We start from the raw sequence: 18,629 nt of genomic DNA on the forward strand, positions 1-18,629 counted from the left end.
GGCTTTTTTTTTTTTTTTAAGAAGGGGAAAAAATTCCTTTCATTCTTTGCCAGCAATTTCCATGGAAATAAGAGTTTCCAGCAAAAACTCGGTGCCCGAGCGAGAATATTTTATCCAGAAAGATTTCTCTCTGAACAATTGCAAGATTTCATCCAAAAACTCCGAGAGGCTTCATCCCAAACACTTCGCTCCTTTGGCCGGACACCAAGCGCCGTCGAGCCGCAAAGCCCCGGGACGGGGCGGGCACCGGCGGGGACGCAGCGCCCCGTCCCTCCGGGGGCCCCGGCGCTGCCTCGGCGGGCCGGGAACAATTGCCGCGTTGTGGTGTCCTCGTCCCCCGCGCCGCCGGTCCCGCGGTGCCCCGGGGCGGGGACAGCGCTGGCGGGACCGCCGCCGCCGCTCAGTCTGGCCCCGGCGGCGGCGCGGCGCGCAGGTAGCGCGGCCGTGCAGTTCCCCGCTCGGACGCGCCGTGGCGCTCTTGGCACGGGCACGGCGGCGCCCCCCGCGCCCGGCGGCGAGCGCGGCGTGTCCCCCGCAGCCTCCCCGCAGCCCAGAGGAGCGGGGGCGGCATGTGCCCGTAAACAATGACCGGATTGTGAAATGGAAAACAGACTCCGGCTCCCTCTGAAGCGCTCGCTCCCCACCGGATGTGTTAAATAAAAAACCGCTGGGGGAAAGAAAACAGCGGGAAGTCAAGAAACTCGGGCTGGGGCTGGGAAGAACGGGGGGTAGGACACCCGCGAACGGGCGGGTCGGGGTGCCAGAGGCTCGAATCCTCGCATGGGCTGCGGCGGCTGCCGGTGCCTTCGAAAAACAAGTCGGCGCGGGGTTTTTACGGTGGGATCTGGGGAATTTCCCGCTTTCCGTCCCCCCTTTTTAATACTGAAACTTTTTTTTTTTATTTCCTTGCTTTGCCTCCGATTAAAACAAGAGCAAACTTTCTCTGCTGCTGGAAACCGACCCGGATTCGAGCCGCGGGGGCTGGGGGAGACACCAGCGCAGGGTCCCCGCCGGTTTTCTCCCTTCAAATGGCACCTTCCTGCCCGGACGTGTTGGAAGTGCAGTGCCTTGGAATTTACGACACAAATGGGCTTTCCCACCACCACCACCTCCCCGTCTCCATCTCTTTAAAACCTCGTCCCGTCCCTTCCGACTGGATGCAAATTGGGAGCTTCAATAAACTGACTTCCCCCCTCCCAAGTCGTAAACACACGTCCCTCTCCGGTTCCTATCCTAAAAAGAAAAAAAAAATAAAAATGGGGGGGGTATTTCCAATGGCTTTAAGTAAGTCATTCATATAATGAAATGCTTAGGGATTTGTTTAATGTGATTTTATATGAGCTGTGGACATTTCCAAAGCAAACAATAAGTTCAAGTACAACATGCATGGTTGTGTTACAAGTGTTACCCAGCTGGCTGGGAGATCTTCAGTGAGCAAACAGGCTAAATCTGGAGAGTAAACAACTTCAGAAAAACCTACAACTCCAGGTCACTGAAAACAGCCTTCTATTTGTTTTCCTTAGTGTCTAGTAAAATCTGATCCATTTTTTGCAAGGCTGCTGTAAAGTCACCAGGGACGGGCATCACCAGCCCGTGGCTCGCCCTGGCCCGGCCGCGGAGCCCATCACCCGGGACCTGGGTCCGCAGGCGGGCGTGGAAAACCGGGTGCTGGGGAAGGAGGGTGATGCTGGGGGGGTGCTGCTGGGGGGACACCCCTGCACAGCGACAGACGCTTCTGAGGGGCTATCACCCGTGAAGTGGGCTCCTTCCATGACGTCCAAGGGGAAAAGCCCCAAGGCGGCCCCCCAGTGGTCCTGCCCAAGCGTGAGAGTGATGTGAGCTCCCCCCGCGATGAGCATCTGACCCTGTGCTGGGGCAGGACCAGATCATAGAATCACCAGGTTGGATGCTGAGCATCTCCATGGGGCGGTGAGGAGCGGCCACACGTGGGGCCGAGCGGGCACGGGCGCACCTGGACGGGGCCGGGGTCTCTCCGCCCGTGGTCATCATGCCACCTCCAGGTCGCCTTTCGCGAAACCGACGGGGGTGGGTGGTGCCATCAGTGCCCCTAGCAGCTCCCATGCATCCCCAGGGCAGGAGGTCCTGCCCGGAGCCTCCCGCCCGGCTCCGTGCTGGGGTCTTCGGCGCAGGAAATGGTGTAACTAAAACTGAAGATTTTGGGGTGTCACTGATTTACTTTCTTTGACGCAGAGGTCCCGGACGACGGAGAACTCCCCGAGTGAAACAGTCCCAGTTGGACGCTAATGGTCACCGCCACCAGATGAGAAATCGCGTTGGGAACCAGGAGAACCCGGTGCGTTGTACCCAAGCTATCGACGTAGCCAAGAGGGACCGAGCGGCGTGGCTGCTGCTCTGCCCGGGGCGCTGCGGGATGGAGGTGCGGGATGGAGGTGCGGGATGGAGGTGCGGCACTGGCCGAGCTCCCTCGCCGGCTGCGGGAGGAGGGAGGGTGGGAAACCTCCCGATCGCGACGCTCCGACTCGGAGATTGCTGTTGGTATTCACTTTAACAGAGCTTGAATGGGAGTTTTTTTTTTTCACCCCCCCCCTTTTTTAAAAAAAAAAAAAAAGCCAAAGCTTTGTTGTGCTAAACTAGTTGGACGAGTTAGGGTGTCGCTGCTCCCGATTGCTCTGGCCAATGGAACCCGATCCACCCTGCTGTGCGTAAGAGCGCAATTAAGGATTTAACCAAGCCTATGCTGCGCCCCAGCCAGCAGTCTGCCGGAGACAGACACAGCGCCGCAGCCTCCTCCCCCAGACATGTCTGCTTAGAGCCCAGCAGCCCCAGCCAGCCGCCGGCTCCGAGCTATGACAGGAGTATTTGACAGAAGGGTCCCCAACATCAGATCCGGCGACTTCCAGACTCCTTTCCAGACGGCCGCAGCCATGCACCACCCGTCCCAGGAATCTCCTACTTTACCCGAGTCCTCGGCTACGGATTCCGACTACTACAGCCCGGCGGGGGGAGCCCCGCACGGCTACTGCTCGCCTACCTCGGCTTCCTACGGCAAAGCTCTCAACCCTTACCAGTATCAGTACCACGGCATGAACGGATCTGCTGGGAACTATCCTGCCAAAGCCTATGCAGACTACAGCTACGCGAGCCCCTACCACCAGTACAGCGGGGCTTACAACCGCGTCCAGAGCTCCTCCAGCCAGCCAGGTGAGAGCCGGGGGTGAGCGGGGGGGCTGGGAGAGACCCCCCGGCAGAGCCCCTTTCCCTACCCCGGGGACCGTGGGAATGCGGCTTTCGCTGAACCACGGGGAGAAATAAAAGTTTTAAAAATAAAATTTAAAAAAAAAGAGAGGGAAGGAAAATTAAAGAAAGTGAAAAGGAAAAGGAAAAAAAAAATTAAAAAAAAAAAAAATAAGTAGAAACCTGGCTCCAGCTTTCCTGACTAAAACACAAATCCTAAAAGCTGTGCTTTAGAGAAGGAAACGTCGATCCGCTGCCCCCGGGCCCCCGGCGCTGCCTCCCTCCTCCTTCCCCCCGCGGGAAGAGAGGGGAAAATAGCCGAGCCTTGTTGCATGTCTCAAACTCAGGTTCGCGGTGGCAAAGAAAGTTTCCTTCCCCCCAGTGCTGGAGGGGAGGGGGAGGAGACTGGGAGGGGGAGCGCCGCCGGGCTGCGGAGCCGAGAGGGCTTTTTACCAGAAGGCGACACGTTTTTAGCGCTTTCCGTTTACTTCTCTGTAAGTTGTTGTAAGGGGAAAAAGGAAGAAGAGGAAGGAGGACGGGGCGGGGGGCTACAAAGCGAGCCCATAGCCCGGCCGAGCGGCGGGGGCTTGGCCGGGGACAAGGCGCGGGGGAAGCGGTCGGTGCCCCGGGGAGGTCCCCGCTCCGGGCCAGCTTCTTCTCAGCGGGGCGCCGGGAATCCTCCTTATTCCCGCGGAGGATGCCCGGGGCGGCTGCGGCAGGCGGCTGCGGGCCGGGTCACCCCGTTTGGCCCCGGGGGGAGCCGCGAGGGCCCGTCGGGCCGGCGCCGCCGCCCTGCCCGGCCCGCGGGCGGGACGCTGCCCGGCGCGGAGCGGAGCCGCGTCCTAATGTCTGCGTCTGTGTCTCTCTCCCGCCCTTGCGCCCGTGCAGAGAAGGAGGTGGCGGAGCCCGAGGTGAGGATGGTGAACGGCAAACCAAAGAAAGTGCGCAAACCCCGGACTATTTATTCCAGCTTTCAGCTGGCGGCGTTGCAGAGGAGGTTTCAGAAGACCCAGTACCTCGCCCTGCCCGAGCGCGCCGAGCTGGCCGCCTCCCTGGGGCTCACGCAGACGCAGGTACCGCTCCGGGCTCCGTTCCCCCGGAGAAGGGGCCGGGAAGGGGCCGGGGGGCGGAGGGCAGCGCGTCCCTCGCAGCCGCGGGGCGCCGGCTTGGCCTTAATGGTGTCCGTTTCCCTTCCCCCTCCCTCTCTCCTCTCCTCCCAGGTGAAAATTTGGTTTCAGAATAAAAGATCCAAGATCAAGAAGATCATGAAGAACGGGGAGATGCCCCCGGAGCACAGCCCCAGCTCCAGCGACCCTATGGCCTGCAATTCTCCACAGTCTCCTGCGGTGTGGGAACCTCAGGGCTCGTCCCGCTCCCTCAGCCACCACGGCCACGCACACGCTCACCCTCCAAACTCCAACCCGTCCCCCGCATCCAGCTACCTGGAGAGCTCGGCTTCCTGGTACCCCGCTGCCAACTCCATCAACTCCCACCTCCAACCCCACGGCTCCCTACAGCACCCGTTAGCGCTGGCCTCTGGGACAATTTATTAAGCGTCTCACCCTTATTATTTTATTTTTTATTATTTTTTTTGTTGTTCCTTGGACTCCTGTGTTTTACTGTTAAGGAATAATAACGAAAGGAATGCATATGGGGAATTTTTAAAAGGGAAAAGAAACAAACAAAAAGATTAAAATGTGTAAAGCTTGTGCATGTAACTTATTGCATTTCAAAGAAAACCCTTTTTTTATACAATACGGACATTTTTTGGCTCAGCTGTGGACACTATCAATGGTGCCTTGAAATCTATGACCTCAACTTTTCCAGAGACTTTTTTTCAATGTTATTTTAACCCTGTAAATAATTGTAGATAGAGGAATTAAACTGTATATTCTGAATAAAATAAAATTATTTCGACCACGAGAAACGTTTCCAAATTACCCCTTCTTCTATTAGTAAGAGGAAATAGTAATAATAACAATAATTATAATATTAATAATAATAATAATACCAATTTGCTTGCAGAGAACGAGCGAGGAAGGTGGGATTTTGAGGGGCCCGATCCTTGGCGCTCCCATTCGATCGCCATGTCGTGCTGTGCCACCGTATTCCGGGCGTCTTGGCAGGATCTGAGCCCTGTCGGTCCCCGGAGGGGCGGCGATGCTCCGGCCCCGTTGCAAAAGGGGCTTTTGCAAGACCGCGTACGCCTTAATGCACAGCGCTTTAAGCCGAAGCGAAAAGCTGCCCATTCTAACGCTAGAAAGCAACTCTCTCGCCTTAAGCCGCCCTGAATCCTTTCCTGAGAGCAATTAGCGTCGAGAGCTGCACACTCCACAGCCCATCAGTCGCCCGTGTGCGCTCGGCTAATTATACAAATTACGTTTCCGTCAAAGGGAGCCACTAAATATGAGAAAAGGATAAAATGAGGGGCCCGCTCCCCTTGCTCCTGGTAAAAGCCTGCGGCGGCTCCGGCTGAAGAAGGGACTTCGCCGAGGTATTTCCTCCTTTTTTTTTTTTTTCTTGTTTTTTTTATCTTTACCTACATGATTTAAGGAAAAATCTGTCGGGGCCATCGCCAGGGCTGTCCGGTGCACCGGGAGATGGGGGCACGGAGCGTGGGCCCCTCACCCAGCAGAACCCCCGGGTCTCCCTCGACAATTCCCGTGGGGGCCCCCCTTCTTCGCGGCCGGCGGGGGCGGGGGGAGCCGCGCTGGGAATTCACGGCCGTGCGGGGTGGTAAAGCGCCGGCAATGCATGTGACAAAGGTGTCTCTCGAAGGATCCTCGAGATGAAAAAAATACCCCCTGTCACCCGAGGATGGCAGGGAGAACGCTGGCACGGCCGGGAGAGGAGGCCTGAAAAGGCAGGCTCCTGCCCTGGGGCGCACTTACCTGTCTCTCGCCTTGCCCCCCGCTGCCCTCCCCCTCCTTTCTTCTCCCTCCGTTCCTGCCATGTTTTGTGCGTGTGCGTTAGTGTGAGCGCGTGTGTCAGCGTGCGTGTGCGTGTTTTCTCCCCAAAGAAAGAAGCCCGGGGTTGCTGTTTTGTAACAGGTTTGGGGGTTGGTAAATGGCTTGCAGTACAATAGACCAGTTTGTTCGGTAAAGCTGCTCCCTGCACGCCGGCGAGGGATGCGTGGGTGCCGGAGACAGGGGGTGGGGGCTGCCGCCGCCGGAGAGCGGGGGGCTGCCGAAAACCTCGCCTTTGTCTCTTCTGCTAACTTTCACTCCGTTAAAAAAAAAAAAAAAAAAACAACCTTTTCTTTTTCTCGGGTTCTTTTCCTCGTCTCCCTCTAGCATTCTTTTATTTTTCAACCTGCAGTAAGAGACTCTCCCCTTCCCGAGGTCCCTTCCCCTTCCAGAAACGCTTGGACACGAGCGGTGGAAGCCTGTTTCCCAGGTCGGTCCACCCACCCTTTTCTCTGAGGAGGTGCCGCGGGTCTGTTTGGTCTCGGTGACCCGCAGGGACAGCGCAGGAGCAGCTCCGGGGAGGCGGGATGCTGGCGGGCAGGGTGCCGGGCAGCCTGGGCTCTGGCAAGCGTTCCCCTCTCCGAGCCAGCCGAGTCAGCTCGGGTTGGTTTCCATGGCAGTCCCTCCTCTTGTTTAATTTCTCTTTCTCCCAGCTCGTGGTGGTGGTGGGCAGGTCGGAGAGATCCTGGCACCCCTTCCTAGGAGAGGGTAGCCAGAACCGGTTGGGAAATTCCCATCGGTGTGGCTTCCCGTCGCCGTGGCCCCGGCCCCAGTGCACCCTCAAGATCTACAGCCGCCCGCCCCTGCGTGAGAGCCCGGGGGGAACGCTCCTGTCCCCGTCCCAGCACGGCCCGGCGCCTCTCCCCGCCCGGGTACCCTCGGGGCTTCGGCGGCGGCCAGAGGGAGCCTGGCTTGTCCGGGCGTCCCTCCTTGCCTCCCTGGGAAAGGGATGGGATGAACTGTCCTTTGTCTGACGCTGGGTTTGGGCTCAGTGCATTGCTGGCTCGGAGCTTTTTTTTTTTTTTTTCCCCTTCTTCTTCTCCACCTTCCCCCCCTCCTTTTTCCCCTCCCTTCTCTTTTCCTGGCGGCCACTTCCATGTGGAGCCGGGGCAGCTCGGGGAGCCGAGAGGAGCCGCATTCCTGTGGGTGCCGAGCGGCTCCAAGGCTGAGCCACAGGGCCTGACACAGACAGACAGACACACACAGATCAGCCTGCAGCCCCAGCTGCCCCACCTCGAGAGCTCCCGACGCTGCCGGCACCTCTAGGGCTCTCCCACCCACAGTTAGATCCACCCCCGCTGCACTCGCCCCCGAATGGGGCTCACACCCGCAAAATCTACACCCGGACACACACAGGTGACTGCTCGCCACCCCCAGCTACGGACACCAGGGAAACACCTTCCCCTGTCGCCTCCAGGAGCCCCCGCTGCTCCCTGCCCGGGCATCTTCGCATCGTTCGGCGGGGAAGAGCGTCTATCCGGGGGAGCCGCTGCGTCCTCACCGAGCGACTCGGTTTCCCACCCCCTCCTCCCTAGGGAAAAAGAAATCCACCTCCTCCAACCTGTCACCGCGTCAAGGCGCTCGTCAGACATTCCTGTCGCCCTCTCGCTCCCCTCGGACTCTCCCGTGAATTCGCTCCCCTGCGGGCGCTCCCGCCCCGCCGCAGGCAGCGCCGCGGCCCGAGCGGGCACCGCACATGTGGCATCAATTAAAGATTGCTACCACGCAATTTTGCGACTGACAGACTTTAGGGGGTTCGGTTGTGGCTTACGGAAAGGCGATCTATTACTTCAGGGAAGTCAGGGTGGGGTGGGGAGAAGCCCCTCTTCTTGCTTTCAGTTATTGGAGCTGTTGCCTGCAGTAACGCAATAACCTGCTTTATAGCTCAGATAATAGCCCTGAAAATAAGCCTCCATCTCTCTCTCTCTCTTTTAGGGAGAATCTGTTGCATCAATTAAATGTTTCTCCTCTTTGTTCGGCGATCCGTCTATTTACACGCGATTTGGGAGGACAAGCGATGGTTTGTCTGCCAGGAATACAGACCCGATAAATCCCGACACCCACCCACGCTCCGGGTAGTCCTTGTAAACACCCTCCACGGACACGACCTACAGGGCCACGGGAAAAACTCCCAGGCGCCCTCGTCTCCTTTTTTCCCCCTTTAGGTGAGGGAAAAGCTCGGGCAGAAGCTGCGACCTGTTCAGTACTCGGAACGGAGGAGCCTGGGGATGGCTCCTCGCCCTCCTCCCGGGCTGCCTGCCCTTTGGCAGGCACGGAGAGGTTGCCCAAACCTCTGCCTGGGCTTTGCAGCAGGGATCAGCGAGCCTCGCCGGGCCAGATTCTGACCTGGCCCCGTGCGCTGCAGCGGCATCGTCTGCCTGACTGCGGAGCTGGCCCTTCATCCCAGGAAATTTTTACAGCCTCCTCGATATGCACCATATAACGCGTTTTATAGGGCTTTCACCTCTCGGTATCCAACACCATTTCCTTCCCTTTCTTCACCTTATTTGTCTTAATTCCCGTGGAGAAAAAAAACGTGCAGAGGAAGGCTGCGGGGTGCCAGGAGCGGCTGCAGCCCGGGGAAGCCGGCGAGGAGCGGTACCGGCACCCCTCCTGGCCCCCGCACCGGGCCCGGCCCGTACCTGCCGGCGGGCGGCGACTGCGCGGGGGGGGGATTTGCCCATTATAAATGAGGCAGGTTTGTGTATTTCATGTCTAGGGTTAATAAAAGCTAATCAGAAGTCGAAAGCGAACTATCCCAATGAGTTAACCTCGCTAGCTGCAGGTAGTCCTGTTAGCCAGGCTCTTTCGGTTAATTAATTACAATTGAGTTGGTTCTGTGATAATTTCCTTAAGGACCCCTGACGACTGGTCCCGGGGGAGTGCGCGGAAGCGCAAAGGGCCGCGAGTTCCGCCACCTCCCGCGGAGGATGCCCGGTCCCCGCATCCCGCATCCCGCACCTAGCACCCCGCATCCAGCCCCGTTACGAGGCTCCCGAGGCTTCCTGCCCGAAAATGACCTGAAAGGCGGCACACGATAAGGGCCAGTCCGCTTTTGGGGATGGGTGGGGAGCCCGGGGATCCTCCGGGTACCTGGGAGAGGTTGCCGGGAAGAGCCAAGCCTGGAAGACGACTGATGCGGGCGTGAGCCCGAAGCATCAGCCCCTGGCTGCACATCAGGCTCGCACTCTTTGAGATTTGGACACGTAACGCTGCAGACCACTGATTTGCTATTTTCTTAATTCCCGCTCTTCTCATTCCCTATGAATCAAACAGTCTTTTGTCCTTCAGAGTTTGATTTGATCGCTACTGTTCACATTTCACTTTTGTATTTTTCTCTCCCTATACCATTACTCATTGAGTGCCCCGTGAAATTACAATCGTACATTTTCAACTCAGCAACCCATTTGCAGTGCAAAAATAGGGTCTAAATAATGGCTGAATTAGCCCTACTGGACAGTTTCAGATGTAACACTCTGTAATAATTATATTGCAGGCTGGATTAGGATGCTATTATCATAATCTGGACGTTTACAATTATCTGTAATTTGCAAAGATGCGCCAGGTCTTGATTACAGCAGTTTTTTTTTTATCAAGCTAACCATCACTAAACAGTGACAGTAATAACAGCTAATTTTGCTGGCAATATAAGAGGTGCTGGGGTGTGCAAACAATTTCACACCTGGATGTGCTCACTCAACCAAGAATATAGAGAAAGAGCTTCTGCCCTGAGACTCAGAAAAATATTCTCCACTGCTTCTGTTCAGTATACATTTCTAGACCCTGATCCTTGCTTAGCAGATTTTCAGAGGGGGTAAGTTTTGGGGCTCTCTCGGGTTTGGGGTCGGTTTGTGGCTGCTCCGCGCCTTCGAAGGAGCCACGGTCTGTCTTTGCTCGTTCCCTCAGCGTCGCGGTGACTGACGCCGGTGATTTCCCTCACCGGGCCGGACCCGACAGCTCCGCGCCCCCTTTTCCCCCGGGGGAAGGTCGGGGGCGGAGGGGGGGGGTGCTGGCGGGGGGCGCCAGGCTCCCGGAGGGGCTGCACAGTGCTCGGAGGGCGGCGGAGAAACCGTGCAAGCCCCGAGTGCCGCCCCGGCCCCGCAGCGGGGCGGCGGCAGAGCGCCCCTCTCCGCGCGCATCCCCGGGGCTGCGGGCGCCCGCGGGCGGTGGCGGAGCCGGCGCTGGCAGCCCGGCGACCGCAGGTTTGGCGGCTGCCGTGGGGAGCTGCTGCCGCTCCATCCATAGATGACGCTGTTTCACGAGAGTCTCCCGGGGCGGCAGCCGCGCGAGTGGGAGCCGGCGCTGCTGCCATTCGCTCCCACCCCGCTCTCGGGAGGGCTTGCCTCCCGCGCCTTCTCCCACCCTGTTAAGTTGATCGGGCTTTTTTTTTAATTATTATTATCATCATCATCATTTATTTGTTTGCCTTCTTGCTCGTTGCCTGAGCTTTATTTAAGCCTACCTGAGAAATCACTGGTGGGGGAGGAGGGCACGACGCGCCGAGATGCTTTCCGCGCCGACACCCACGCTGGCACCGACGAGGTGCGCAGGCGAGGACGAGCCCCACGAAAGCCCACGAGAAGCGGGGACACCCCCTCTCACGCCCCCCCTACCCCCACCCCGAGCCCGACAGCGGGGGAGGGACGGCCCGCCGGCTTCCCCACTCGGGGGCTGCAGCGAAAGGGTTAAAGCGGCGGCGGGGGCCGCGGGGACCGGGACCTGCCAGGCTGGGCTTGCCTAGGCTCGGCTTGGCTGGGCCGGGCTCCCCGGGGCGTCCTCCTGCGGGGTGAGCCCGGAGGGTGTCGAGCGGGGGGTTCTGGAAGATGAACACACTCACACACACACACACACACAAACGCTGTTGGTTTAAATGTATGGTAGCTTTCTCTCCAGTGTCATTTGAATAATTCAGTGAGCCCCACTACCAGCTGTACTTCTGAAGCCTCTTCCATTCTTTTCAGCATTATAATTTTGGTTAATTTTCAATTTTAGGCCCTACGTCTCTGCAATTTGTGTATGAATAACAGAATAATTTTGCTCTTTTGTTTCGCCTTTCCTGTTCCTGAATCTAAATAAAGATGGCTTTTTAGTATTAAAAGTGGAAGAAAATTACAGGTAATTATCTTTGACGGTAAAAACGCTGTAATCAGCGGGCTACATGAAAAATTACTCTAATTATGGCTGCATTTAAGAGAATGGAAAAAAACCTTCTTGTGGATAAAAACCTTAAATTGTCCCCAATGTCTGCTTCAAATTGGATGGCACTGCAGCTGGAGGCTTTGTTCAGAATTGATCCTGGGGAGCTCTGAACCCAAAGTTTCACAGTGGGAAGGGGAAAAAAAGAAAAGAAAACATTTTTCCTAATGTAACAATACGAATGGTAGAAAATGACAAGACTGATCGGTTTTAAACCACTCTGAAGACTGACTGAGCGTGGAAGTTGCTCAAAAAAAAAAAACAAAAAAACACCCCCCAAAAAACTGGTATATTGGTAAGTAGTCTTTGCTTTGTGTCTAATTATAGTGACTGTCCTTTTGCACGACTGTATGTAGCTGTCATTATATGGAGCACTCTGAGGATCTCTATTGACTTCTGATAAATGGCTCAGTGGTTTCAAGGTTCATAATTTGAAGGATGCCCAGGTCTCTAGCCATTAATTCTCGCAGTATGGGGCACCCAGCTTGGATGAGGAAAGGGCTTTTCATTTGCAGTAGTTGCTGTGTTTTCCACAAGTTGGCGAGGCTGGAGCTGGCTGGACAGCGTGTTGTGTGCCTGGGCACCTCTCAGGGCTCCGCAAAACATTCCTCAGCTTGCATTGTCTGCTCTTAAAAAACAAAGGAGGGCGCCTCCTTTCTTAATAATTTGGAGTCTCCAACCTTTGGGAAGAAAAGCTGGGCTCTGAGCCTAGCCTCGGCGAGAAAGCTCAGCTCAGCTGAGCAGCGAAATCGCAGCAGAAACGGCCGGGTGATTAGAACCTTCTTCTAGGCTTATCTTTGCGGTCTCGAGATCTCCTGTCTTAGCCGTTGCTTTACAAGTTAACCAAACCACCCTCCCCTCTTTTCTGTCTTTGCCGGCAGACGGATGCTCCGGCAGCGGTGTCCGTGCGTGCGGGCTGCGGGGGGACAGGGCGGGGAGGAGGGGTCGGCTTAGGCGAGGGGAAAGAGGAGCCAGGCGGGCATTTTGTGGCTTTTACTCTATATATGAAAGAAGACAAAACCATACAAAGTATATATACAACTAAAATTCAACAATATATACAGAAACGTTGCTCGGGGGGGAAGGTCCCTCTCGCTCGGTGGATGAGACCACCGTCAGGCAGCGCTGAACCTTCCTGCCCCGGGCCGCGGCGGCGGGTCCTGCCGCGGATCCCTCGCTCCATCCTTCCTTCTCGTCTCCGGGAGTCTGTCCGGCTGTGCGGGTGTGTGCGGGTGCGGGTGCACTTAGCGGGAGATGATGGTTTCTTCTGAGCCGCAGCCCATTGCATTTTGAGAAAGCATGCAGGTTTTGCTTCGTGGTAATGTTCCAATCTTAGAGTATATTTTCATTTGTCAACCAGTTCTCATTTTTCCCCTCACTTTTTTTTTCTTTTTTTCTTTCTCTTTTTTTTTTTTTTTTAATCCCTTCTTCTCAGTTTTAATTCCCTCCCCCCCCCCTCCAGTCCGGATTCGGCGAATAAAAATGAAGGAGCTTTGATTAGTCTCTCTTTCATCATGGAATGTCTTTAGGACATTAAACAAGTAAAAACGGCTGCCATGGTAGATTCAGGTTCTTCTTGTGGGCAAAGTCTGTAAAAAGTTTGTTTTGCCGTATACTCCACAGAGAAAGAGGCTGGTGCCTTGGAGTCCAAAGGAAAATATCCTAAAGAGAAGTGTCTTCTGTGCGCCAGAATGAAAATTGTGTCTTTCTGTTCAAGATCAATCGCTGAGGTTACTTAAAAAAAAAAAAAAAAAAAAAAAAAATAAAGCCACTCTGTCTCTTTGCCGCATCTACAAGTTCACACAGAGCCTGCTGGCTGGCACGGCGTGACGAAGCAGGGGAACTTCTTGCCATGTCGAGACGAGGCGTCCTTGGGAGATTATTTCTCTTGGACAATTCACATCATTTGTGGTCTCTGCATTGTGTCTTGATGTGGAGAAGAATACCAGTGAGAATAGCCAGGCATGTAGCTGTTGGGAGGCATATTGACTCCCTTGGCAGAAGCTGAAACGTCCCAGACTGGAGGCAGAGCCGGAGAGCGAGGGGAGAGGGCGGCGGAGCCGGGCAGAGGGTCGCTCTCGTGGGGGTTGCTGCCCTGCTTCAGCAGCTTCTTGAATTTGGAGCGTTTGTTCTGGAACCAGATCTTCACCTGTAAACCAAAACGTAGCAGATATTAGGCTGCCGACAGCATCCAAGGCACGGCAGGGAAGATCCTGGGACCAAGGGTTTGCTCTTGAGAGCCCAAGCAGGTCGGGTGTGAAGCTGGGGACGGGGAGAGGCGAAGGAGAGGTAGATACCGCTCCTCTGGGGCTCTGGATATAACTGGAGGGAACAGGAGAGGCAGAGCCGAGCTGGAAGTCGAGAGAGATGGAGGCTTTAACCTGGAACGTTTTATTCCCTGGGCAGGCCATATTGATTCAGCTGAAACAGAGTACAGGCTCTGAGCTCTCCTACTTTAACGCCTCGTTCAGAATTTTGAAGGTCATTTGATCATTTGGGCAAACTGTTGTCGAAGATGGGCAATCATATGATTTTGTGCCAGGAAACAGGAGCCAATAGACAAAGGGCATCTTACAAAGAAACCGCGCATCCGAAAACATGCATGATCAAGCAGTCCTTGCTGATGTGACAGGGGAGGAGGCAGAAGGGAGCAGGATTGTGGCTTTATTTTAAAAGTTGTTCTTAAAGAAAGCAAAATTCTCTTTGATCAGAGAGTAATTGGTTATTAGAATTTCTTAGGGTCTCATCCTGCTCTTAATCCAGCAGAACTCCCAAGGAGTGACACTGTGGGCGATGAGGTGTGCAAGGATCGAGCCCACACTGGCAGATCAGAATTATTACATACATGATATACATGTAAGACATACACTTGCATGTATTCCTTAAAAATCAAGCAAACAAAGAAAAAAAACCTCCCACGTGTGTGTTTGACCTTGTAAACTTTGCAAACGCGATGTTAGGGCATAAGCAGGAGTGCTTGTCCAGCTGCATGCTCTGGATCGGGCCCCTGAATCTACGCGTGCGAGAGAGAAAGCGAGATTGCAAAGAAGAGACAACGTACACGCTAAGGATACTAAAATCCCATTTGTAAAACCATCAGTTCTATTCCCATGATTAACGTTTGCTGAGTATTTAAAAACCGCTGGCTGGAAGCGACTGTTATCTTTGACAATGATAAAATCCTGAAGTTATTTGTTAAGCTCATAAATTCACATGATTACATTTTACCCGAATTGATCCTTCTATCCCTGCATTTCTCCGCAAACCCCAGCCTGGGAAGCCTGTAACGCCTCACGTGTCTTTCGAGCTTAAATTAGCAGAATGGCACAGCTACTCCAACCACACTTAACTATGGCTTAACCTGCTATAATTTTGTACACGGCTGTCTTTGATCTCCAGATCTATTATCACCTTTTGTACATTTTGCCCAAGGGTAACCGCTGCATTTGCGTTAGTCATCCAGGGTGAATTAACTATTGATTTTACAGGTATTTCCTAACGTGTTCCTGCTTCTCCTCCACCTATAGGCTGCAGCTAAGCAGCTTTGCCTTGGTTTTAGCTCTACATCAGGCCCAGCGATTCCTTGCCTTTCTTTTGTCCTCCTTTTCACAGCTGGGCAATCGCATCTCGGTGTTGGAATTGTCCGAAAATATAGGCAATTTTAGAACGTTACGCGTGGCAGCAAAGGGAGACTGCGGGAAGGGTACATTCAGCTCCTTCTGCGGCAGAACGGTCTCTGTCACAGACAGATGGGCACCCTGTGCGTTACCTTTCGTACCGTTCCCATACGGAGGCCAAAACGTTTAGGGAGCATCGTAGTGTGCTTGGCCTTTATTGCTCGAGCAGGGTTTCAGTGATCTGGGATTCCCAGTAATTACCTGTGTCTGGGTAAGTCCTAATGAAGCTGCCAGTTCAGCTCTCTCTGGAAGTGCCAGGTACTGAGTCTGCTGAAAGCGATGGTTTAAAGCCTGGAGTTGTAGACTAGAGTATATGGTTCGAGGCTTCCGAATCTTTTTCCCTTTTCCATTGAATCTGATTTCACCGTTTTCAATCACTGTGGTTTTTTGCTGATCTGCAAGCAAAACAGCACAGCTGAAACATCACCCTCTTTAGCTATTTAAACGCGGGCGCTTTGGCTGCCACGGCTCCTGCATCCCCAGCATCGATGCCCGTTCAACCCCATCGCGTACACACAGGCTCCGGCTCCTTAAAGGCGCACCGTGACACAGCCCGGGAGCTACCGGGAGGACAAACAACTGTCCGAGAGCGGTGGGGACTCTGCCTTTCCTCGGGAAGGGGGGGGAAACGTAGCATTAAAACCAAAAAATCCAGCGCGGCGCTGGCTGGACGGAGGGATGCCCGGTTCCAGGGCCATCCAGGTTTTACCCGGCTAATTGACTTAGCGTCGCCGGTTTGGTGGTCAGTGAATCACCAGTCCGAGACTTTTAACAATGCTTTCCCCCCGCCCCCCCCCCGCCGTGCCCCTCCGGATGGATACGTACAAATGAGCGGTTCCCTGGGAAAAAAAAAAAAAAAAAAAAAAACAAAAAAAGATACACATAAATCAGGCGGCCCCCGAGCGGAATGCGACCCGCTCGCCTGGAAACTTTCACTCCTCAGGTGTTAGCAGGAATTTTTGCCTAAAGCCGGTCCCGCCGTAACAAAGGAGCGCGGAGCGGGGCGAGGCGCCGGTGCCGCGGCGGGGGGGAAGCGGCGGCCCCGCTGCCGGGCACCGAAGCCGCAGGCCCGCGGCACCCAGCGCCCCCCGGGGGAGAGCGGGGGGCGCCCGGGGCCGGGGGGAGCCGGGGGAGCGGTGCGGGCTCACCTGCGTCGTCAGCCCGCGTCTGGCTGGCCGCGCTGCTGTTGTGGTAGGACTGGAGGTAAGGGCTGTGCTGCGAGTGGCTCACGTAGGGGTAGGCGGCCAGCGAGCGGTGGTTGTAGGAGCCGGCGGTGCCGGAGTAGGGCGAGCTGTGGTGGTGGTGCTGGTGGTGCGGGTGCGAGCCGGCGGCGGAGTGCAGGCAGTGCAGCGGGTAGTGGGCGCCGGCCATGGCCGGCGAGCTCTGCTGCGAGTGGGGCGGCGGCGGCGGCTGCGGCGGCGGCGGCTGCTGCTGCCCGAACTCCATAAAGGCGGATTTGGAGGAGTCTTGCGCGTCCAGCCCGTCAGCCATCGTAGTCATGGTCATCATCAAAGTTTGGGAGGGAGAGCGCGGCGCTCCCCGGCTCGCCCCCCGCGCTCTGCCTCCTCTCTGCCCAGGCACCGCCGCTCCCCTTACCCGCCGCGGCACCGCTGGAGAGGCGGCGGTGATTTAATTTAATTTCTTTTCTTTTTTTTTTTTTTTTTTTTTCTTTTCCGCCTTTTTTTTTTTCCTCCTTCCCCCCCCCCTTCCTCTCCAAGAAGCCGTTGTGCGAGGGGCCTCGTTCACTGAGGGAGGGGAGGAAGGGGAGGGCGGTGTTGCGGGGAGTGTGGAGGGGGAGGGCGGGCTACTCCCGCCGCTTTTTTACGCCGCTCTTTCGCTTCATCCCCCCTTCCTCCTCCTCCTCCGCGTGGGGTGGGTTTTTTGGTTTTTGTTTTTTTTTTTTGGGGGGGGGGTGGTGGGAGCCGGGAAAGTTGGGGCTCCCGAGCTTCGACTTGAAGGGCAGGGACGCGCACAAGTCGAATGGTTCGTCTCCGGAGGGCAGCGCCTCCCTCATTGGTCACTCACCCCCCTGACGTCACCGCCCCGCCGTGCCCGCCCCCCTTTTTCCCCCCCCACTTTTCCCCCACCGGCGCGCGGGGCCGCGGAGCGCGCTTTTGCGCGGTCCGCGTCCTCGAGCGTCGGTGGGGGAAAAGGAAGCCCTTACCCCATCCCCCTTTCCAAAATCACGGATCTCCCCCTTTACACGACCCCCTCCACACCCCCACCCTCCTTGCGCGGTATTTTCAGTGCTGCGAAGCGACGCGCACCGCGTTTTTCCGTGCTCAAAGAAGCAGCAGCAGCTCCCGTAATCGCTTTCAAATATATGCAAATGGCTACGTGCGGTTGGCGGTTTTGGCAAAAGCTTGATTAGGATATAAACGACCCAAGGATAAAAAAAAAATAAAAAGTGCCTGCGCCCTAAATTTGTCTTTAGATTACAATTCCAGTTGATTTTATTTTATTGTCAACATTGTTAATGATAAAAATAGAGTCGTTTTACAGTTATTTTTACTTTCTGGAAGGAGGCAATTAGACTTCTAATCAGGAATACACAAAAATCTCCCATGATTAACTGCAGTACTTTGTTCAAATTGCTGCTATAAAATTCAGAACAATTTGCCTGTAATGATTATGGACTGGGTTTATTTTGGGAGGTGGAATAAAAGTGGATATAGCATAAATTATCCTCTAATTATACACCAGTGTCGCCTCAATTATCCTCTTATCAAAATGGTTGTCTAACTGCCGCATTTAGTTTCAATTCTCTCCTTTTTTCTATAAAAAGAACTTCATACCTTGTTATTATTAATCCATTTATTATTTGCAAGGGGATTTATATCCGAACATCCAGGTGGTATTACCACTTCTCTTTCAAAGATGGACTGGGGAAAGAAATTAAGTTTGATCCAGCACGACGGAGGATCTCTCTCTCTCCCCTCTTCTCTCTCTCCCCTCTCTCTCTCTCTCACTCCCTCTCTCTTTTTTCCTCCCTCTTTCCCTCGCTTAAATCTCCTCGCGTCCAGCTAAGCATGAACTCCAGAGACAGACCCCGCCGGAGAGGACTGAGGTAGGAAGGACCCGGCGGAACTCGCTAAGCATAGAGAGATCCGAAAGTTGCTCTGGATGGGGAAACGGGCTGGAGGCTTCGGGATCTGAAACCCAACACGGGCACCAACAGCCGCCGCTTGCAAAACCCCGCACAGCCCAGAGACACCCCCAGACCGAGCGCAGGTCCTGACACTGCCTCTCCCAGCGACAGTGCCTGAGGATTGGATTCTAGGCTTTGCAGAATTTCTTTTAAATCGTCGCTTTTGGAAATATTTAGAGGGGTTTGATTTTTCTTCCAGGGATCTCCCTCCCTTTTCCCTTTCTTCATTTTTTCTTGGGTTTTGTTTCTCCATAGTTGGGTCTTTACTTCTGGGAAGCTGGGGGATGCGAGCCCCCTCTTTGCATACGGCACCGGCCACGGGAGGTGGGAGGGAAGGAAGGGGGATGCGAAGCGATGCTCGGTCTGCGGCAGAGCATAACACAGCGTCTCTCGGTGCTTATGGTTCAGCTGGCTTATTTCAGGGAT

General features: G+C 55.1%; 2 protein-coding genes across 2 annotated transcripts; one reads left to right on the top strand and one right to left on the bottom strand.

Annotated features, from left to right (window-relative positions):
* Positions 1-1,499: 1,499 nt before the first annotated feature.
* Positions 1,500-5,153, top strand: DLX5 (distal-less homeobox 5). Its single transcript, XM_009558851.2, has 4 exons — positions 1,500-2,314; positions 2,592-3,183; positions 4,105-4,289; positions 4,437-5,153. Exons 2-4 carry the CDS (start codon positions 2,829-2,831, stop codon positions 4,767-4,769), a joined length of 873 nt encoding a protein of 290 aa, XP_009557146.1. The 5' UTR covers positions 1,500-2,314; positions 2,592-2,828; the 3' UTR covers positions 4,770-5,153.
* Positions 5,154-12,845: 7,692 nt separating this feature from the next.
* DLX6 (distal-less homeobox 6) lies at positions 12,846-16,685 on the bottom strand. Its single transcript, XM_054060700.1, has 3 exons — positions 16,204-16,685; positions 15,257-15,450; positions 12,846-13,527 (listed from the first exon to the last, which is right to left on the bottom strand). The coding sequence occupies exons 1-3, from the start codon at positions 16,562-16,564 to the stop codon at positions 13,276-13,278; spliced, it is 807 nt and encodes a 268-aa protein (XP_053916675.1). The 5' UTR covers positions 16,565-16,685; the 3' UTR covers positions 12,846-13,275.
* Positions 16,686-18,629: the final 1,944 nt, after the last annotated feature.

This window comes from Cuculus canorus, chromosome 2, assembly GCF_017976375.1.
Source record: "Cuculus canorus isolate bCucCan1 chromosome 2, bCucCan1.pri, whole genome shotgun sequence".
Classification (NCBI taxonomy): Eukaryota; Metazoa; Chordata; class Aves; order Cuculiformes; family Cuculidae; genus Cuculus; species Cuculus canorus.